The sequence below is a fragment of the Symphodus melops genome (assembly GCF_947650265.1).
Source record: "Symphodus melops genome assembly, chromosome: 4".
Taxonomy (NCBI): Eukaryota; Metazoa; Chordata; class Actinopteri; order Labriformes; family Labridae; genus Symphodus; species Symphodus melops.
The window spans coordinates 25,626,118-25,649,255 of NC_136694.1; the positions used below are offsets into that span (position 1 = coordinate 25,626,118).

At 40.3% G+C, this 23,138-nt stretch overlaps 2 protein-coding genes across 5 annotated transcripts; both read left to right on the forward strand.

The window, feature by feature from the left end:
* Positions 1–587: 587 nt before the first annotated feature.
* On the forward strand, positions 588–8,770 carry smpd2b (sphingomyelin phosphodiesterase 2b). Of its 4 annotated transcripts, XM_079342354.1 has the most exons (12): positions 734–878; positions 1,061–1,082; positions 2,749–2,868; positions 2,978–3,074; positions 3,239–3,315; positions 3,792–3,885; positions 5,220–5,309; positions 5,401–5,483; positions 5,668–5,800; positions 5,923–6,027; positions 6,156–6,333; positions 7,304–8,770. In XM_079342354.1, the coding sequence occupies exons 3-12, from the start codon at positions 2,819–2,821 to the stop codon at positions 7,726–7,728; spliced, it is 1,332 nt and encodes a 443-aa protein (XP_079198480.1). In that variant the 5' UTR covers positions 734–878; positions 1,061–1,082; positions 2,749–2,818; the 3' UTR covers positions 7,729–8,770. The 4 variants fall into 4 exon arrangements, with proteins under 4 accessions (XP_079198482.1, XP_079198480.1, XP_079198481.1 ...); XM_079342356.1 differs by lacking the exons at positions 734–878; positions 1,061–1,082 and adding an exon at positions 588–664; XM_079342355.1 differs by lacking the exon at positions 1,061–1,082.
* Positions 8,771–10,875: 2,105 nt separating this feature from the next.
* Positions 10,876–23,121, forward strand: LOC306823012 (plakophilin-1-like). The gene is made up of 13 exons (XM_079342377.1): positions 10,876–11,086; positions 12,656–12,744; positions 12,992–13,590; positions 13,690–13,831; positions 15,812–16,019; positions 16,306–16,465; positions 17,845–17,962; positions 19,004–19,180; positions 19,684–19,854; positions 19,980–20,133; positions 20,373–20,559; positions 20,726–20,810; positions 22,420–23,121. The coding sequence occupies exons 1-13, from the start codon at positions 10,903–10,905 to the stop codon at positions 22,483–22,485; spliced, it is 2,340 nt and encodes a 779-aa protein (XP_079198503.1). The 5' UTR covers positions 10,876–10,902; the 3' UTR covers positions 22,486–23,121.
* Positions 23,122–23,138: the final 17 nt, after the last annotated feature.

Sequence of the window (23,138 nt, forward strand, 5' to 3'; positions counted from 1 at the left end):
CCACAGGCCAGCCACCATACATTTGGTACTCTAGAAAAGAAAGGTAATTCAAGTAAAAGTCCTGAATTTAAAAATGGTGTTAAGAAAAATATATCCAGGTGTTGTCAGGGAATGTACATAAGGTATGAAGAAAAATTATAGTGAAAAGCAGGACTTTAATGCTGCAGTTGATTAAGTTTAAGAAAAAAAAAATCTTCAGGACTGAAACTAAATAGAGAATAATGGCCTCCTAACCACAAATCCTCATGAGATGTAGTCTATTTCTTTTAACACAACTAAAAAAAAATACAAAATGTTCATTGTTGGAAAAGGAAAAGAAACCCATATTCGAGAAGATATCATGAAATGATTTTGCATGGAAAATCAATTAAAAGATGTTCATAATAATAAATTAATCAATTGTTTCAAATGCACAACTTAGGCCTTGGTTGCTGTTTCCTTTATATAAAACGTTTATGTAAAGCCTACTTCATCATGTGGCCCAGTCTGTGGGCCATAGACTGGCCCACTGAGGTATTTTAAAGCGTTTGGCAGTAAGAACTCAATTTCCCAGAGTCCATCACGGCTGAGAATAAACCGGAAGCAGCTGTCAAGTTAGCTAAAATTAAAACGTTGTTGGATGAAAAGTTATTAACAACTTAGAAATGTTGGTTTATCGACAAAGGTAATAATAAAATGGTTTTTTTACACAAAGTTTTCTCTGCAAGTTGTTTTCCTTTTAGAAATATTTGCCAACGAGAACCTCAGTGGGCAATGTCACTAAAATACAGTCCCAGCTGCACTTCCTGTTTTACATTGAGGGCGAAAATCATAACCGGACATCATGACAAATATTTTCACTCCTGTTGACTTCACCCCGCACATCCCAGCACAGCGGTGTAAGTGGCGGAAACACCTTTTAGTCGGTGTTAATCTGTTTGATATGACGACCATCCTTATTATGTCAACTGTGTTTAATAATTAATCGATGCAGTGTTATAAGCTGGGCTGGCTCACGTGTAGTTTTTTTTGTTGGAACTAAAACTATTAACGACATTGTAACTCGTCCTGCTCACTAAAGCTGGCGTCTACATGTTCTCGAGGTGAGTTAAATTAACTTAATAATGAACCATTCAGGTAAATATGTCATCTGAAACACCGTGTCTGAGACTAGCTGAATGGCTAACTGCAGTTGCTAAGCAGTTGTTACCAATGGTTACCTGCAGTGATTAACGTCACCGCTAGCTTAATGTTATAAACGTAACGGTACATTATACATCATTAAATAACCACTGAGAAGGCAAACACGTGTACATGTCCAGTAAGCTAAAATGTTATTCACATTGTCTTCTGTATTTATGCCTCTCTATCACCAGTCTACCGACATGTGGGTCACATGTAACTTAATCTGGAGTAATTTGGCTTTAAAAGATCCAGGGCACATTAAATCCATTACACCACAATGTTTTAGGGGACAGAGTTTGATCTCAATGTTGAGGGTTTAAGTCCACTGTATGGCACTAAACCGTTACCCAGTGGTGGGATGGTTCCTATAGATACTGTGACATGTGAGACTTGCAGAGTCAGTGTGTCCGAGTCAATCAGAGACATTAGAGTAGAGAGGGTCATCTCTTCACCATCCCAGGAAAGACATTGGATTATCCTACTGAATATTGTCAATCAATGAAATCGGAGAAACTCTGTGAACCTGCGTATACGCTGCATTACACCACTGCTGTTACCTTTCCATGACATCATCTTTTTACTTCTGTGAATAAGAGAAAAAAAACAACAACAGTATTCAGGAATTTAAACTGATCTTAATGTCTCAATCACAGGTAGAGTTGCGTGCACGTTTGTCGTTTGCTCTCTGAACCAACAACAAAGACTAGCACATGATTTTGACCTCTTGATTCGTGTCTCTGCATTGCTGCTTCCCTTTTTTTTTTATCTCCAGACAGAGCGAAGCTATGTCAGCACTCTTGTTTAGGGCTGGTGTATTGTTGCACTCCCAGGAGATGGGAGTGAATGCTATCGCCTCTTTACTTTGTCTCTCTTTTTGAAAAGTCAACATTTTCCCACTGCAGGACATGATGAGATCTGCCAGCATCACTGCCCTTAGCAAACATGTGCTGTTTGTTTCCACATAGAGCAGCTGCAGATAGTACTGTTTTCAGATAATAATTGATTGTTTTAATAAACATGAGTGTGTTCACATTTTATAAGCGTTCCTGACAGGAAAAAAACAAAGATGTTTAGACTAAGTCACATTTGCCTGCTTTTTTCCTATAATCTTATTCAACACATATTCTTGTTGCTGAGGGTTTTTTAAGGTTGTCTAAATGTTTGGTATTTATTTTTGATAGCACTTCTTTTAAAACAATATAATCTCAGATTTTTCTAGTGGTCGATGGTCTCAAAGAAGGACTGAAGCTTGAAAACAAATCACAGCTCTACAGTCAAATGTAAACCCAAAGTAAAGAGTGAAATCGAGAGATTAGAGGTCGTCCCTTCTATACAGCTGGGTAAACACTGACGCAGTGCATTTGGCGTCTCATAAAGATATAAAAGTTACATTTATGCTTCTTATGGAGTGTGAGAGAGCAGAGGAAGTGACCTCTGCTCTCGGATAAATTCCTTTAACTTGTTTTACTGACTCCAGTTGTCAATGGAGCTTTCCCTAGAAGTTTCGGTTCTTGCAGATTTGCCCATCGTCAAAAAAAAAAATCAAGCTGAGATAACACCAACCGTTTGTTTGTGTCACATAAGGAGCTGCCGCAGTCATCTCACCTGATCTGACCATCCATCATCACATCTACTGAGCCAGCGAGCTGCCAGCATGGCTAACGCAGACGCTGTCAGCGTGCGGGTCTTCTCTCTGAACTGTTGGTCAGTGCCTGTTTGTCGCGAGTGATTCTTCATCCTTTGATCATTTGTTTGTTATAGATACCGACATGCACACACTCGACGTTCATCCTCTTTCTGTTGCCTCTCGCAGGGGGATCCGCTACCTTACCAAACACTGTCCTCAACGCTACGCTATGATCGGAGAGATGTTGTGCAAAGAAGAGCATGACATCGTCTTGCTGCAAGAGGTTGGTGGAAACCATCTGACACAGTTAGAAATGATCAAATGCCACTTTTCACTTTTTCTGCTCATGTGCTTCTTCATTAAACACATTCATGTTGAAAGTGTAAATAATGGTGAAAGATGTCTGATTCTCGACTCCTATAGTGAAAGAAAAACTTTTCTGTTCAGGTGTGGAGTGAGAAAGACTTTTCGTCTTTGAAGAAGAAACTTGCCTCCAGCCATCCCCACTCACACTACTTTAAAAGGTAATGTTGCAAATTCTTTTTCCTTTTTGAACATCTTTCAAACTCTAATTAAAATCCATATACTATTCTGTTAGGCATGTGATGTACCTTAGTGTCAAAATAATGTGTTTCATGGCACTGATCAATCAGATAATGATGAACTAAAGCTTAGTCCTTACCTACGAGGATTAACTTCTGAAGCGTAATTCTCTCTTGACCTCCATACCAAAGCATGAGACTGAGATTTATTGAAAAAAAAACCCCAAACTTCCTAATCCCTTCTGCAGCTCACAGAAATGTCCACTCAGGTCATTAAGTTGTCACATGTACTTCACATGACATATGCTTCTGGTACTTCTTCTTACATGATGAACATAGACATGATGATATCGTTAGATTTGAGTCATTTCATCAGTTTATACTCGGAGTCAAAGCTGGGGTGAATGTTGAGTTCATGACTTCTGCTCATATCTTGTTTTTTTCCTCTCACCCTGCAGTGGAGTCATTGGGAGCGGTCTGGCAATTTTCTCCAAACACAGAATCCATGATACATTTATTTATCGTTACTCACTGAATGGTTATCCATACATGGTAAGTCTGCAGCGCCGTGACGCACAGGAAGGAGCATGCCGATCATAAAAGCTGTAAAAACTCGAGATTCATGCTCCAATACTGAGCGTTATTAATCAGCACAAAAATGAACGAGCAACTACAAAAATAGATTCAAGAAACAAAAGTAAAAACAGAATTATTTTAACATGTAAACACATTCACTTCTAATGGATGGGTTTTTAATATTACACGTGTTCACGTTCGTATTCATAGAGCAACAGAGCAGTGACAAAGGAAACAACAGCTCCTCATGTGACAGAAAAAAGAGAGAAAAGACTAAACGGAAAATAAAACCAAATAAACACACGTTCTTGTAGGATACCAAACGAACTGTAAAACACAAAGTCACAAGGTGTCTCGTTGATCGAGGACAGGATACAAACATTCATGGTTTGAAGTATGCAAAGTAGTTGTATTTGTGCTGTTTTACATGTTATGTTGTCATGACACATTTTGTCAAAGGTAAAGAAGTGAGAGAGACACTGTAGGAGCTCTTCTCTAGATGTAACAGTGGTATTTTGTTTCATTTTGTTAAAGTACATCTTTTTCATGCCATATTGTAAAAAAACAAAAACAAACTTTGGTTCAAAGTTAGGAAGACTTGTTTTTCGTAGATGTCGGGTTCCTTGCCTGTCTTTTGGTCCGGTGTAAAGTCACTGTTGTAAACTTCAGAAAAAGCAATGAAGAATACCTGAGCAGAACTTGTGTCGTTTTTGGCAACAATCAGAATTGATGGCCTGGGGTGCCCTGTGCGAAGTTACACTTTGGACAGGGTTGAAGGAGAGTAACGTGGTGGAGGAAGAGAGAAGCGTGTGAAGTACTTTACCCTCCCCCCCTTATCTGGGCCTGAGCACACTCGTATTCAGAATGTCGTAATGCAACACATGCATGTGCAAACAGAAACGGGGTTTGTCCAAGTGGCACATCCGAGAACAACTGTTCGACAGTTTCCTGACTTTGTGGCTTATTTACAGTTCTTTTAATCAGATGCAGCATACTGTACATTGACTTAGCGCTAGTTGCTGACTTTAGCTGAACAGGTGAAGCTTCGCAGGTGTCATGACTTGACTGCCTCACCAAGGTCTTTTTTTCCTCAGGCTCCCATTGGTTGTGCATGGAAACAGGCTTATGTACTGTAAAACATAAAAACAAATCTAGGGACTGCTTAGTTTGAGTCAGCGCTCTGGTTCCTCATTATTGTGTTAAAACAGATCTCCAGAGAATCATGACTTTACTCAGAGTTTAAACGTCTCATTGGAGAAGATCGTTCACTTTTTGTATTGATTTCTTTTTGTATTTCTTGACACCTTTAGGTTCACCATGGAGACTGGTTCGGGGGTAAAGCTGTCGGGATGGCTGTTTTAACCATCGGCAGCCTGACTGCCAAAGTCTACGTTACTCATGTAAGCTTTGTCCTTCAGACATTTCTCAGCCTGGCCTGTGGGTTGTGCTCACACACGCATTGATGCCGTTGTCCTCGCACATTGATTTCAGCTCCACGCAGAGTACTGCAGAGACAAGGATGATTACCTACCTCACAGAGTGGTTCAGGCCTGGGAGCTGCAGCAGTTCATTCGGTACACGCTGCGTCTTTTCAACATGTAGCATCAGACACTGTTTGTTTCCTCTGGTGTAGGTGTGCACATGTTTTCTGCACAATTGAGAGATAGTGGAATATTTAAAGCAACAGCTCTTGTGCAGCAGCTGGATGTCTTCCACTAATAGGCTTTTGTATTTAAAGTAATTGTGTTTTTCTTCTAGTCATACCTCTGCTGGAGCAGATGTGGTGATCTTAGGTGGGGACCTCAACATACACCCTCAGGACCTGGGCAACAGACTGCTGAGGACTTACACAGGACTCAAGGACTCCTATTTAGAGACTCCGCAGTTTGAAGTAGGAAGCTGACACAGTGCAACACAATACTCTTCATGATTTTCTAACATGAAACCTGTAAGAGAATAAACTGGAGGCAGGTCGTAAAGAATTGGATCCATAACGTGAGTTTTGTGTTGCAGGGATGTGATGAGGGTTTGACTCTAATAGCAGACAACCCGTTCATCAGTAAAAAGGAGCTCGACCCGTTTGAGAAGGGAATCCGAATCGACTACATCCTCTTCAAGGTGGGTGGGATCTGTGTGTACTCACAGGTGCTGTGTTTTCATCTCCAGATGTTAAGTGTTCTGGCTTCCATATACTTAAACCTTTTTTTTCCTGTTGTTTTTTTTTTTTTTTTTGGGTTTGTTTTCAGGGTTCTCCTAAAACAGACATCTCTTGTGATTTCATGTGCACCACCAAAGGCTCCGTCCCTGACCATCCGTACCCGTACTCCGACCACGAAGCTCTGACAGTTAAACTCAGGCTGAAGACACGCACTCCATCTGACAGTGGCAGTGACAGCCAATCAAAGAAGCAGGACTCCTCTGCAGGTGTTTTTTTAATTTTTGGATTGTAATTGAAAGCAGCTCGTCACCAGGGTGTTAACAAACACATTTTGAGCATGTTAGCATGCTGTTGTTAGCTGTTAGCTCAAAGCCTTGGGATGCCAGAAGCCTAATTAGAACGTGACAAAGTTTGAAGTGGCAAACCTCTGCTGATGAAAAGTGAAGCCAACGTGTTCACTTGAGGCTGGCTCCTTCTGCCAAAGAATGTTTACTTTCCCAGCAGAGATGAACAGCCTGGGTCAAAAACAGGGAGAGTCGTATGTACAAGTTTTGCATAGATTTTGTTTAAGCAGGCTCGTGACTGAGTTCGCTGACAGGTGGAATTGTTGTAGCTGTTTTCCTGGACGTTTAAGGCTGCTCCACCTCTTTGCCTTTTCTGGATTGAAAGTTAGGTTGAGATAGTATTTCCAATATGGTTTCAGCCATGAAGGTGCTTTAAAAGCATGTCTTTAGAAACCACTCAGGGGCGTCACTGAGACTACATCCTTGTTTTATTCCTGAAGACAGTGGTTATTTTCTTACCGCCGTTTTTGCTGTCAGTGATTTCCTGTTTTGGCTGTAGTGACGTCCTCCTACGACTTTAAACGCATCCAGATAGTATCTGTATTTTAATTGGCTCTTTCAAAGCAAATGAATAAAGACTGCAGCTTTGGTGATGTGTCAGAGTCATTAGAAGAGCGAGAACATGTAGCGTCTCTGTGAACGAGCCGCTGTAATGTGAACACTGCTCTTTTCATTTGGCTTGTCCTGCTTTTTGTCCACATCAGTTTCAAACCACTTCCAGTAATTGCACGCTGGTTGTAAAAGCTGTCTGGAAGGATGAGTTAAATTAACAGCGATCGCAGAGAATATTAAGTGTGATATTGTCAAGTTAATCCAATCAGAGTTTGGCTGCAGAGCAGATGAACAGCGGCGCTTTAAGAATCCTGACACCGTCTTGGTTTTGTGTCTTCAGAGAAGGTGGCTGAGTTGGTGGATATCGTGACAGAGGCGCGTACAGAAGTCAAGGTGGGATTGCACTGCGCTGAGAGGAAGCGCTACACCGCAGCACGCACCGGAGTGATGGGTTTTGCTCTGCTGATTCTCGAGCTGGCCATCGCTGCTGTTCCCTCGCTGGCTCTGGGAGCAGAACAGCCTTTCCCACGCACATCCTTCTACATGCTGGCTGCACTGTGCTTCGCCATCCTGCTGACCACGTCTCTGCTGTACCTGTTCTACACCATGGAGCTGAAATCCCTGCAGGGGGCTGAGGACCAGATGAGGCTGGCTGTAGGGAGTCTGCAGGAGAAGCTCCGAGGCTTTCCTCTGGCTCAGCCACACAATCCGCAGAGGAGGCCCCCGGAAGGCCAGGAGCCCAAAGCCTTTGACCCAGAGGAGTAATACAGGGGGTCGACGTGGGCTACAGTCATGACGCCTTAGAAGTGAGCTTTAAGATGAATGTTTGAAGGAGCTTTTTACCCTCTGAATGTGTGATATGAGATTAAGATCTGAGCTGCTGAATGACGTAGATTTTGAAGGACATTTCTGAAAGAAGTGCAGGACACATGCTTTGACATTTTTTAATACTTTTTATATACTTGTCTTTAGCCTATTTTAAACTATTGTACGCACCTCAGCAAAGGCCCTTCCCTTCACGTGTTACACGTCCGTGCTACTGCTTTTATTTAAGTCCAGAAATGTAATGATTTGTGTTTTTTTTAAAGCCTCAAGTCCCACTTGCAATGCATCCTTTTAGTATTTTCAGCGGGACCAGTCGCTTGTGTTTTTAAATTCCAGTTAAATTCAAGAAATCTAAATAGCTTCCTGATTGATTTACAGAAAGTCACTACTGGTCTCTACTGCAGGCAAGACACTGACAGATGGAGTTTTACATTTTGGCCAGTACTATTTGTATTTATTTTGTTGGCAGGGTGCATCACTGAGAGCTCCTAGTAGCACCTGTTTAGACTTAATACAGTTAGTGTAAAAAAAAAAAAAAAAAAGGAAGAGGAAAAATGGACAACTCCTTATTCCTTTCTCACACCTACTGTCTTGCACTTGAAAGTATCTGTATGTTATAGACAATCTTCACCACCCTTTCTAGAAGTCAAACAGCTAGAATGCACTGCAGTCTTATACTCTGTCACTTTTAACCTCGTCTTTTGACGTGTTTTACAAGACATCATGTACTGTAGGGGAAATTATAACTGCTTAATGTCTTTAGTGTGCAGTGCACTCACTTGACTAACCCGACAAACAACTTCCTTTTATGTGTGCCTAGAAGTTACCTAATGTTCTGTATCACTTTAAAACAGCGCTGTGACTCAGCAGCCGAGAAATGATGGATGATTTTTGAAATGAATTCAACTTTAATTAAGAATGTTCAGCTGTTCAATGTGACGGGCATTATTATGAAAGCAATAATAAAAGAATCTATTCACAAGCCTTGTGTCTGCTGTGGTGATCAGTGTGCAGCTGAAATGTCCTTCTGCGGTGATACACAGTCGATCCTCACATTCACCACTAGGGGGCAGTGTCAGTATAACATAAAGGTCCATACGAGCATTGCTTCCATGTAAAAAAAAAAAAAAGAAAAGAAATTTGTCTCTTGAATATCAATGACAAGAAGGGTGACAAAGTCGACAGAGAAGGTGTGTAGGATAATTTAGCAGCTTCTACATGCCAGCTGGCACATTTACAGTTAACCCTAAGGATAAGAGCAGCCAGGGCGTGGTGCTTTTCTTTTTCTTTTTATTCATGTGAGTTTCATCGATACATTGACACCAGATTAAAAAGCCATCACTTCAAGTACATCAAAGCAGTTCTACCATTAATAAAGAAACAAGACTGTAGAGCTGCAGACATTTCAGACTGCACAACACGGCTCTGTACTGGAATAAATGCAGACGTTAAAAAGATACTAAACAAACAAGTCTGTCATGTGATTTTCACAGAAGATGATTTAAGTATTCCAATCAGAAAGTAAACAATCTTTGTTTTATTTGATGAACAGCTGAGACACTGAGTGCTTCAAATCTCTCCAGCAATGCAGCAATGATTTTTTTGTAAATAGTGTGTTTTATTTTGGATTCTTGGTGGATAAATATTTCAAATCAGAGCAGAAGAGCTCATGGCGGGTTAGGCCCTTACAGATTTAACATGTTCCTTTTGGGATAATTCACTCACTTTTGAAAAGTCGTGGGGGGAATCCACCTTGTACACGAGCAGGTTTAAATTCAGCCATCGTGCAGGGTAAATTCGATTTTTACTGGTCAATGAATCTCTTTGATACAATAATAACGCTCTCTCTAATGTGTTATAATCCAGTGTGATGTGTGTTTGTTGTGCAACATGTTTGATTAGTTTATATAGCGATAATTAAGGGCTGAAGCTTAATATTGACCTGGACATGACGGACTGCCTTCTTTGACTTGCTGGTTTCAAACCAATTTAAATAACTTTATTTGTCCCAGTGCAGCAATTCAAAGACCCCGAGACATGATTTAGGACAGCAGTAAGAAAAAGTACTTTCATGTAATGTATAATATACATTATAATGTGGCTCAGGTTGTCAGGAAACATGAAGAGCAAATGCAGTCCACTGATCATGTGGTTGAATTATTCCATGATAGCTCAAGGCAAGCAGGCAAATCGTAGTCAAAGTAGCGAGGCATTTGAAACAATACAACAATTTCATCCTTTGAAACGTTTGTCTTGGGATTTCTATCTAAATGACAGTTTAATGTCCTCCAAGTCTCAAAACTGTCAAGAATCAGAATCAGAATTTAAAAAAAGGTAGATATCTTTCTTATGGATAGAGCCATAAGGGATCAGGCCCATAAAATCCGAAGTTAATCAATATTTTACCGAATCTGAACTTTCACAATAGTTTAAAGTCCAAGAAATTCATTTTGATCCCCCCCTCCCCCCATCACCACATGACGTAATCCACCTGACAGCTGCATGAAGCTTTACCTGAACAAGAGAAACACAACTTATCAGCTTTACATCAGTCATAAACATGTCATGTCATATTTCATGTCAGACATACTTTGATCAAAGGGGAAATGTTACTGCTGATAGTGTTTCTTATTGTAGCCTAAATAATGCACATTTGACTGATTATACTTTATGTGCGTTTCTTTACCCAAGTAAAGCATGGCAATATTCTCATAATAAATAGTTTATGAATCAGTATTTATCTCTGCATATGCGTGAAATATAACATAAGTATACAAATACTGTAAAGCGCAATTGTCCTTCGTTTCTCTGCAGTGTTTCCTGAAACTGTTAGCCCTTGGGGGTCATGTTAACCAGCTTCACAGGTCCATTAAGTGTTTGTTAGGACAAGTCAGAGAAAGTGCACGCAGTGAAAGTGGATGAGCCAGCCCTCAGTCTCGTAGGCGTTTCGTGTTTGTTGGGCGCGGTCTAAAGGAGGCAGGCAGGGCAAGGTGCGCTTTTATGACTCCAGACACACACTCACCGACACCGCGGGCTGACTGCTCACTGGCTTCCTGTTTGAGCTTCCTGTGGACACTGGTGAAAGGACAGTTTTACAAAAACAACCCATAGAAAATGACTCTAGAACCGCTGAAATCAGTTATTTCCATCAATAATGTGGACGACACATCTCTGGCTCTGCCGTCTGTGAATCAGTTCACTTCGGGACAACAGCGCGTCCTGGAACAAGTGCAGACTATTAGGAGGACCAAGTCGAGAAAGTCCAGCAGCAGGAGCGCAACTTCTTTGTCTCCAACAAGTAAGAGCAGAAAGCGCCGTTTTTCTTACTTCAGGGAGGCTGCATGCGTTTACAGATCAGCACCTATGAGGACATGTCGGAGCATCTTCGAGGAACTTGAACAGATTATTTTCTTATCTATGATCATTATTGTCGGCCTATTCTTCTATAAAGTAACACCAAACTGACCCAGACCTCAATGGAGGCTATGTGTTCTGTAGTTTGCAGTAATTTCGCATGTTTTAAATGATGTAGTCTGGACCTCCTTATTGCAAGTGGAGACAATGTTCAGATTTCAGTTGTAGTGTTGACCAGTCCGTGTTTGCTTTAATTGTTTTTTAGGATATTTCTTTTGAAAAATGTATTTCCTGTTAATGCAAGTGTCAGAAAACACTATTTAGCCCACAGTTAAAACATAAAAATCAAAATCAGTTGAAAACATGTGGTCAATCAAAGTGGTGATAACAACTCTTAAAGTATATTTCAAATCCTACACATGACACTGAGGTCAAGTTTTTAATCCAAGTCTTCATATTACACACCCTTTCAATATACTGAAGAATGAAGGTGCGTGGATTTGACTTCTTTGACCTTAAAGATGAAGTAAGTCAGGCTTCAGGATGTTTCCATGTGAAGAAGGCCTCACCTGTCCGACTCTGTTGTTTGGAGATCAAATGTATCATGACATATGGATCCTTCAAGCTGTTCACTTAGGTTTGTGACAAGTCGTGATTTATGATGACCTTCTTTATTTTTCGAAGACACTCCTGAATCTTGTTTACTGTTTTATCTATATATATTTTTAAATCATTAAAGATTTTTAAAACAAAATAAGAATAGTTACTTCCACCTTCTTGACCAGAGGGGAAGTATGATTTTAAGTCAAGTCAACTTTATTTATAAAGCACATTTATAACAGCCAAGGCGAACAAAAGTGCTGTATATTAAGTTTAGTAAAATACAATACATCTAAACAGCATAAAAACGCAAAAGCAAATTAAAATGGAAAAAATACATTTAAATTATTATCTAAAATTAAATACAGTTCTATTTAGATAGAGGCCACAAGAGGCAACTTATTGAACAATGAAAAAAGTTCATGTGAAATATTAGATAGAATTGTATTATAATCGTCATTCTAGTTAGTTTCCGTGTATTTCTACACATACAGTATATGTGGCCATTATGTATTTGCATGTTTTATCCTTGTTGATTTTGGACTTAAATTCCTCTTTAAGTAACATGAAAACTGAAGCTCATGATTAAAGATCAGATCTGCAGAAAGTGGATCTGTAAGGAGCGCTGGTGGTGCAGCGGTTAGTTCGTGCGTCCCATCTATGAAGCTTGTAGGCCCAGGCCCTTGGGTGGCCCAGGTTTGAATCCCACCTGTGGCTCCTTTTCTGCATGTCAATGCCCACTCTCTCTCTCTCTCTCCCTGATTTCTATCTCTGGTCTATAAAGGCCCCAAAAGCCCCAAAATAAATCTTACAAACTGCATATGTAACAGTTTTTCAGTTTACCATATAACTGATGTCCGGTATGCACAGTACATAATGATAATTGCTGGTAAAAGTCCATGTTTCTCCACAGGCCCTGCATATGACGTTGTGTTCGTAGATGGCGCCAGGACAAGTGCAACTAGTGGAAGTGTTTTCTTTGAGAATGGATTTTCTAAATCTGTAAGTTATGAAGTTTTTGTGTATTTTTATTACACCACTGACTCCAGTTATTTCCTCTTGTCAAACTAAAATGTATTGACCTGATTTTACCATTGAGGTGGCCTGCTTTGCTGAACATCAAAACAATCGTTTGATTTGATTTGACAGCTCAGTGTCGATCACTCTGTCCCATCACATATTTACTGTTGAAATAAGCCTTGGAAAACAAGGCATTCATGACAAACATATGTATTCTTTGGCTCTGCAGCTCTCTTTGGAGAAGAACGACAACCGTCAGGTCGTCAGCAACAATTCAGGATATTCTGTGAAGAAGAACGCTGGAGCTTCTAACTATCACTATGAGAAGAGTCTAGGTGCAGGCGGCTCCATGGCGGTTGGGAAAAACAGTACCAGCCGCAGCGAGCCAAATCTGGGCTGGCAGAGCTCTATGCCAAAACGCTCCGGGCCTTCGCAGATACTCCTGTCAAACATGAGCACTAGAAGGATTGACAGGTCCAGAAGTCAGTTTGTAAAGGGCTCCACATCACAGTCCCAGTACCAGATTCAGACCCAAAGCCAGCCTGAGTTTATGACCCAAAGCCAGCCTCAGTTTATGACCCAAAACAAGCCTCAGTTTCAGACCCAAAGTAATCCTCAGTTTCAGACTCATAGCCAGGTTCAGATTCAGAGTCACAACCAGGCTCAGATTCAGTCTCCGACTCGGCCTCAGCCTGTTTTCACCGTTGTGAACGGCTCGGGTGTCACCAAAAAAAACACTCAGTTTGTGAGCAGCAAGGTTGAAACATTTAAAACTCTCCCAAAGTCTCCTGTTACCGAGACTGCTCCTGTGACTAAAGTAGATTCTGGGTGAGTTTATGTTCCACTGACATGAATCCATTTTATCGATCTTGTGAATAATATTCAGAGCAACAAACCATTCTTTCATGTTAACTGTTCATCTTGCAGGTCAACTGGAAACAGTGGAGCTGCAGACATGACCATAAAAGAGGCTGTGGCGTTTCTGTCCAACAATGACCAGACGTATCAGCACTGCGGAGCATCCTTCATACAGCACAATACTTTCATTGATGACAAGGCCAAAGAGGAGGTGCTTCATTGTCTTATCAAGTTCAGCTGTTAATAATTTCCATCTGGGTGTAACTTGAGAGGTAGCGTGGAGGGGAGTTTGACAAATAGCACTGAAGGAAAGTGGAGGGAAAGTGGCGGATGTATTTTCCTGCCAAATTTGAGTCATTATCTACTCTCACCGATATCAATGTCTGCGTCCTGAAGTTACATTTTCATTCTGAAGTGAGATATTTCTTAAGTTAATCTCACGCTGACCAAGGTTGGATTAGACCAGAAGGAATGTGTTTTTAATCCTCCATGGATCAGATAACAAACTGTTCTAATCCAGTTGAGCTTGAAATTGTTGTTTAGACCTGCAAGCAACTGAGAAGCATTCACAAAAACGGGATTTCTTGCAGATACTTTTTAACATCTGTATCAAAGATGCTGCTTAAACAGGCTGATGGATGGCCTAGCGGTTACGTCCCGTGCTCCTAGTATGGATGCTTTTGTCCTCATTGCCGTGGCTTCAAATCCAACCTCAGCTCCTTGCTGCGTGTTATCTCTTTCCTCCCAGCGTACCCTGTATCACTTCAGCTGGCTGATCTAATAAAAGCAAAAATAACTTCAAAAAAAGAAGGTGCAAAAATATCTAGCATCTACCTGCTTGGATTTGAAATTCAGTCCAGTCAATGCTTTGTAATACATGACGTGAGACGACTTTTAGTGTTATATTTCATATTGTGGACACTGTGTCTGTGAGTGCAGAGCCGTGTCTTATTGCCTCAGAGTTTGTCTTTCACAGCTGTTATGTAGTTTACATTAGCACATCTGATAAGCTGCAGCAGAGATAAACGTCATAAATGAACCTTTACTGTTCCTCAGAGGCTGTAAACACAATCTGTTGAGAATGTTGTAATATGCAAAGCTTAACAACACATAAAGGGCTGATAAAGAGTCACCTTTGCTGAAGATGAATAATTTTTTAAAGGGAAACACTCGCTCACACAGAAGAGAGAATCTCGTAGTAAAACTGCAGGCTCAGTTCAACTGAGGTCACGCTCCACAGAAACCACAAAGACGCGCCTCCCACAATTACTGCCGCTCACTCCTCTGGCATTTTACAAATATGCAGTTAGGGAGGGATCTCACAGAATTTGAGATATTTCGCCTTTTTTTTTTCCTAAGTGCTTGTGCTCAACAAGGTTTTACTTTGTCGAATAACAGAGCAACTGGTGTATCTGTTAACGTATCAGCCAAACAAAGTTATGTGATTGGCTGATAAAAGGTCAATGCGTCAACTACAGCCTGTAGCATTCAAAAAATTTTATGGCACATGCGTGACTCGTTTTTCTGAGTAACTCGTTCCTTAAGTCCCTTGAGCTTTTACTGCTCTTGGTAAATCTCCATTTTCTTTTGATGCTCCAAACTCATGGAACGCCCTCCAGCAAACTCTAATTATCAGAGTTCTTCCTTCTCTTCCAGAGTTTAGGAATTTGATTTTAAGCTACTATGTCTCCAATTGGATGGATCACAGAGGTTTGTTATCTCAGCAGCATTGGAAATGAGGGAAACCTCAGTGTCCTTTTGAGAATAAATAAAGGTTCCAAATGAAATGAAAAGAAAATGGCCAGTTTGCATTAAGCACTTTAATCTGGCCTTGTTAGACTTCCCATGAGTCAAATTTGTGAATTTCTCAGTTTACGAGATGAATAAAGGATTATCTCATCTTAACTCCACCATAAGCTATTAAAACTGCTACGCACAGACCGAATTATAGGAAAGCAACCAAAAAAGGCTGACCCTCTATATCATCAAAAACATGGTTTCATTTCAGGAAATAGATCCTAACTTTAAAATTCAGCTGTTGATGTTTACTCACATTTCCTATTTTATTGAGCAGCTTAGCCACTGACGTGTTTTAGGAACTGTTTCCCAACTTTTAAGTATAGTGTGTTGACTGTTGAAAATGATGGTTTCCCTCAGCTGCGTTAACTCATGACACCCTCTTGTTTTGCAGGTGTTGAAGCTGAGTGGGATCCCTCCTCTGGTAGGTCTTCTACGCAGTCCCAGCGTACAAGTGAACCAGACGGCCTCGGCTGCTCTGCGGAACCTGTCCTTTAAAAGCAACGCAAACAAGGAGGAGATGCATCGCTGCGGCGGCATCACCGAGGCCGTGGCTCTGCTCAGAGAGACCGACTCTGCCGAGATACAGAAACAGCTGACGGGTACGAGTGAACTCAGTGAGCTTAAATCACGTTGCCAAAATCAACTTTCTTTTGTGCTTGCAATTAAGCTAGTGTTGATTTGGATTTATTATGTTCTGTGGTTAAAATGTGATTTCATCTGAGCAGCAAGCACATCCGGAAAATCTTGTTCTCGCCCTGCCGTCAGGCTCAAGTCAAATGTACACGAATGTTGACTCAATAGTAAAACAATATGGTTGTTAAATATGTTTTGCTCAAGCAGTGAGGAAGTATTTGTTTGCCCAAAGAGCTCATGTTGACTTTCCAGGTCTCCTGTGGAATCTGTCCTCCGTGGACAGCCTGAAGCCAGACCTGCTGAAGAGCGCTCTGCCCGTCTTAATGGAGCGTGTGATCCTGCCTTACACAACAGGTCCTGACCGGGCCAACAGTGACCCCGAGGTCTTCTTTCACGCCACCGCTTGTCTTAGGTAAGCAAGAAACTCCACTCAGCGTCTTATGTCACGTGCTTTCTTTGTTTTAGCTTTCATACGCTGATCATGTTTCCCTTACTGAAATGAAGCTCGTTCATGTTCCCTCCTCTCCTCAGAGCCTTGCTTGTGTTGTAATTACTTGCTGATGTGCGCCTGCTAAGCGAATGGTGTAATTGCTGAGTATGAACATGCACGATGACAGATTCATGATAAGCCAAGACTGAGACAAACCATCTTAGATATTGCTTTCTTTGCATCATAGTCAAAGTAAGTAGTTATCATGGAAGCGAACATAGAGGCAAGGTGAATATGCTCAAGAACACTGTCATGTTAAATAACATCCTGAGTAATAGTAATAAATATACTTGTGCAAACATCCAGACCCTTCCTACAGCTAATATCTAGGTGGGAAGGGTTGTAATGTGCATGGTGTTCTTGGTTTCAAAGTAAAGGGAAACAGATCATTTTCAAATACAAGTTCAATAAAGTGAGTATATTGTATTTGTTGCATGTGCTAATTTATGATCTGATTTATTTGATCCACCAATTGAACAAATGTTTGGATTATTTTACTGTGATTAAATTTGACCTTTACATTAAATTAGATGTAGATTGATTTTGAAACCCTGTTGTTCAAACTAACATTAATGTTAGCAGTTCTAATGTGATTACATTTTAGGAGGCTGGACTGCTGTGGAACTGCATTGTGGTTTTTTTGGGTGTTGTTTTTTTATGTAACAGTGAAAACTGGCAGGCACTGATAGGTGTTGCTTAATCTTTCCAGCGACTTTGTTTTTCTTTTTGCACAAAGATGAACCAAAACTCACACAGTCTTGTCCTAAAAGGTGTTTGCCTCTTGAGTTACTGCTTAAAAAAACAAAAGAAAAAAAACAAAACAAAACAAGAGCTCATCAGGCATGAGCGTGTGAAGGCATTTTATAACCTTCCTTGGAAATCGATGTGTCACACGATCATCAATCAGTTGCTTAAAGTACTAAATCCGTAGTTATCATTTATTCTGTGTGAGTCATTCAAGTCGGAGTCATAAAAAAAGATTGAACCAACTTCCGGATTCTCTCTGGGAAAGTAGTTAATTGACTCCACTGTTGCTTTCTTTTATTCACTTCGGCGATCGTATAAGATTACTGTTGTTCACTTTCAACGCCGGTGACAAATCCTATCAGCTGAACTTTGTATAACAGCCTTTCTTTTTAACTTTGACATGATTAAACTGTGTCAATCTGTTCTTGAGTATGAATTTGACGACCATCTGTGTACATATAAAAAGACCCCACACACCTCTTCCTTTTAACCTCCACTTAATGTGGATGTCTGTTCATCCAAACAACAATGTAAAACGTCTTTATTTTGCACAGAAACATCAGCAGTGCAAAGCAAAGCAACAGGCAGGCGATGAGAAAATGTCGAGGTTTCGTCGACTCTTTGGTCAGTTATGTGAGAGACTGTGTGGACGCAGGAAGGCCAGACGATAAGGTAAGGGTTCATTTATACTGCCAGCTCAACTGTGTCTCCTCTACCGCTCTGTCTTTGTTACACTCTCTCCTTCTTTCACTTGAAATGCATCTGTCATCCCGAAAACAGATCTCAGAAATTGGAATATCTAAAAAGAGCTTAGAGGGAAAGTCAGAGTTCATGAACACGCAAAGACTGCAGATATGTTGGAACAAACATACTGTATGAACCACTTCATAAAAACTGCTTCACATTTTTCCTTTGAACCTGAAATGAGTGTTTCATAAATGCATGAGGATTTTGCTTTAGTTGAATGTTGAAGGTCAATGTAACTGCTCAGCTCTTTTTGAGAACAATCGAGTGACTATGCAGCGAGGAGCAGTGGTTTAAAGTTAAGCTGCATGAATCATATTTAGCTGATTGTAACTTTCAGAGTGTAACAGTTAGACTGCGAGAAACACGTCACTGAGTCACACAGTCATTCTGTGGTTGTGCTCTGTATTCTTCTGCAAATCTTCCTTTAGAAAACTAAAACGCTCTTGTCTGCATAATTCTTATTTCTGTGGCTATCAGTTGAAATTTAAGTCCTGAACCGTTTTGTTTTAAAACATTTTTTAATGAAACTAAGCTAATGAGGTTTTTTTTTTAAAAATGGGACACATATTTATGAGATTGTTTTTCTTTTATTCCAGAACTTTTTCAAAGTCTTTTATTGTGGGAAAAGACGTCAAATATAATATATGTGATATATATATTTCTCAGCCTCAAATCTCTTAAACGTTATTAATTTCTGTGTTGCAGCTTAAAGTATTTTCTATGAAAGCATCTTCATTCACAATAGCCTGGGAAATATTAGGTTTTATATTAGACAGGTATGCTGCAAAGTAACAGCCAATTATGCACCATCCAATAATTATATTAAATATCCTTTGAAGCAAAACAATAGTCTGTTGGAAAGTGCTTCATAATTTAGTTGAGGTGTCGGCCTTTCTGTGTGAAGTCAAGGAACAACCGGCCTAGTATTACACTTATTCTTGTGTTGTGTTCTACCTGTTGAAACAGTCTGTCGAGAACTGTGTGTGCATCCTGCACAACCTGACGTTCCAGCTGGAGGACGAGGCTCCGGCTCTTTTTAGCAGGATCACAGCTTTGGTCAAAAATGTGAACAAGAGCCCGACTCCGAGTGACAGCGGCCCCATCGGCTGCTTCAGTCCGCAGAGCAAATCCCCAGAACAAGAGGTGAGAGGCCAGCAGAGACCAACATACAGTATATACTGATGCCCAGGGGATACTTGGAGTTATGACAGTGAATCAGAGCTACCTGTTGATAGTACCTTCAAGTACCTGTCAGTTTGTCCAGACAGTACCTGTCAGCATGCATACAATCATTAATCCTATTCATCAGCGTGGCTCGTCTGGTAATTGTATACCATTATGTTAATAATGATTACATTCAATCTTTTTAATGGCTTTAAGCTGGCCTGTTAAGCAGTGTGCCCTGATACCTGAAGGTGATGCCTTTTTCCTTTGTATGAAGTCTTTAGATGAGATAAACACACGTCACACGTGTTAGAAGTGTCGCTACTGTGCTTCAAGCACAGGGACAATTATCATTATTTTTTTCGTTATTTAGATTGACTTTTTTCAGTATCCTCACAATTCCTTGAATAAATAGCTACTACTTTTTAAGTAAATGATGTTTCAGCTTGTGCTGAGGGTGAGCTGTCTCCTTGCTGTTCTAGCACCACTTTGACTACCCGGTTGTTGAGGAGCCACAACCGAATGGAGCCGGTTGGCTGATTCACTCCAAAACCCTGCAGAGTTACCTTTCTTTGCTCGCCACCAGCGAGCAAGAGGAAACCCAAGAAGCCTGCTGTGGAGCGATGCAGAACCTCACTACTCAAGACGGCATTGTAAGAAAAGAACAAAAAAAACACTGTAATGCTGCATGCTGATCAGGACACGAGAAGAATTAATAGAAGAAACGTTACATTTTATAATGTATTATTACAGTAAACCCGGTTGTCTGTGTTCACAGGTCTCCAGTGTAATGAGCCAGATCATTGTGCAGAAGCTAAATGGTCTGAAAGTTATATGTCCTCTTCTAAAGTCAAACAAAGTGAACCTGCAGAGGAATGCAGTGGCTTTGGTAGGAAACCTGGCCAAAAACCCAAACCTGCACACTGGACTCGGTAAGAAGTCGGAGCAAGAGAGAATTTTCATTAAAAACACATCACCTGCTTGTTTTTTGTTTTTTTTGTTGTTATTTATGATAAAACATTGAAAATTCTTAAATATGATGGAAAGTATTCGATGAGTCCTCATTCTAGGTATTTGGCAGGTTGGAAAATCGATCATTATAAGCATTCACTTGCAGTTCAATAAGTGTTTGCTCACGTTAAACAATTTTTATTTTTTCTTGTTCGTGAAGCTCGGAAAGCCCTTCCAGAGCTGCTGAACATCGTCAATGCAGGCACAAAGCATGGGAACGAGTCTGACGATACATTATCCATGGCCTGCCAGACCGCCAGCTACCTGCTCATGAAGGATCCTGAGATGGGCAAGCACCTGTTAAACCAGAAGCTGATAAACTCAGTGAATGAGCTCAGCCAAAACGAGTAAGGCTTCTTATGCGCGGAGAGAGTGTGCCTGCCTGTGAACTACATAATACACAACACAGAGAATACCTATGACTCACCAGGGATTATGTTTTGCAGGCATGTCAGATTTCCACAAGTCCAAACTGATCTTTAATTATGGGTTTCCTTCTCCTTCTCCTTTTAGATATTTTCCAAAGTCTAAAAAAGCTGCAGCTCTGTTCCTCTACAATCTCTGGTCAGAAAAAGATTTGCAAAGCTGCCTGAAAAAGGTGAGTTGAATCATAACACTGAGTGCCAAGATCTGTCAGGGTTTGGGTGTGTCCTCCCTTCTTTTTTGCAACCCTCAGCTAAAGCGTCCACACCTCTCTCAGGTATTTGTGAGAAACTGAAGAAGAAAGGCTGAAGGGATTAGGCAGAGTTCTCAGAAAGTGCCCAGCCAATATATGTGAGGCGCTGAAAAGATACAGCTTTGGAATCTAGCAGCTCAGGTTAAAAGAAGACGACATATAGCGAGATACATTATGCTGCTTCTGAGGTACGGTGAGATGATGGACATCGCCACTACAACAGTCATGTGATAATAGTGGAGTCGATGCCGACTAGTCGCTGATGAAGTTATCGATAAAACCAAAGGCGAAGGGAATACTTTGCAAACAGCAAAAATATTTCTTTGCAAAACACATTCCGTGTGCTGCTGAAAGAAGACAGAAACATCTGCAATAAAGTATGCAACAACAACATGTGTAACACATCTACCATATAAAGGAGTCCAAGGTTAAGAAAATATTTCAGGCAAACATAGCATTTTTGCGTACATCATAATAGTTCTGCTCAATCAGCTTTAGATCTTCCATCGTGATAAGCAATTAGTCGACCTAAAGCGTCAATACACAGCTGTCACTAGTCGACAAGTCTGTACAAACCCAAGTATCCACCCTGGCGTCAGCCATTGGTTTGTCAACTGTCTACCTGAAGTCTTAAATTTGGCATCCTGGCCGCATAGTTGGTTTAATCACAGCAGAAGTTAATGATCTGGCTAAAAGAGGAGTGAAGGAAACGTACGATATAAAAGTAATACAGCTGATGCCCATGGCTAATTCTTTAACTGGTAAATGAGTGACTCAACCGCTGAGTTTCCCACAGAATACAGTTCCATTTGTGGTTGTAGATGACTGGAAATGTTAAAACTAAACTACTAACTTTAAAGGACTTTAAAGGCTTTTTAGGCTGTTTATTCAAACGGCAATCCTGACTCCTATGAACTGGGAGACACAATAAATCAATGCTAAATGCTAACAGCCAATTACAAACACGCTCGAATTTAACTCACTGAAGAAAAATATTTACAATCTGTTGGTAAATTGTAAACTACTTAGATAATCATACTATCTGTCCAATATTTTCATGAAAAATCCTTAAAAGGCACCAACAATGCAAACACAGCAGATAAGCTAAATTCAGTATGTGAATTAGCAAAAGTAACATCTAGCATTCGCCTCATTGAGTATAATCTTACGACTTCATGTAGTTCATGAAATCCAAAATGTTTGCTCTCTTTTTTGGGGTACAAGCTGTACACATGATGAAGTCTGTTGTAAAATGTGTCAGTTCTATGAGATGCACGATGGGGATTGACTCACTTTTGGTGCTAGCTTAAAGTGGCCCCTTCACGTAGCCTACTGCATTTTTTGGCACTATTGCGTTGTCTGTATTTCTCAACCTCTGTTATTGCTGCTTCCACTTAAAAAAAATGTTTTCAAGGAATGCCTGTGTTAACAATGGGCTTTGTTCATGTGTTTGCTGATGTGTCACTTTCTGTTTGTGCAGCATTATTTCTAAGATAGAACACTGATTTATGTTTTTCTATTTGTCGTGCAGCAAGGGATGACTAAGGCATCATTTGTGAACGACGCTACCACAGCGACACTCAATCAGTTCAAATAGTGGATTAACTCTGCGGCCTAATCTTTGGAAGTCCTCCTCTGCAAAACTCACCTGCAAGTCCTCTGCATATCCACAGGGATGGAAACGCTCTGAAGGCTGGGCAACATCCTTTTTCATTTCACAAGACTTACAGATTTTTTATTTTTTTTATTTTTTTTTTTACCATATAATCATTCCTTCAATTTACAATACAAACAAGCAATGTAAATGCAGAAGAAAAATTGGGTGAAGGTTTATAATGTAAGATTTTAGCAACCATATTCAAACTTTAAATCACCTTTTTTTTCTTTTTGATTGTACTGCTGTCAGATGTCTTTGAATATAAATATTGTGTCTTTACCTCTGTGGTTCCATTCGCTTGCTTTGTAAGATTAGGGTTAAGATTTTATTTTGCACTAAAATCCCTGTTTGTTATATATCATAATATAACATGGTAAAATGAAAATTAATTACAGAAAACGTTCAGTTGTTAGATATTGTCAGTTTGCCTTTAAGAACAGGGTCATTGTCTTCAACAATGACTGGTGTTTACATTTTGTAAAGAGAAGCTTGTACATGTATTAGTGTGATCTTGAATGGTTCACTTTGTGTCTTTATGTGTTAATAAAGCCGACAGAGATTTACCGTAAAAGTGAACATGACTTCATGAATCG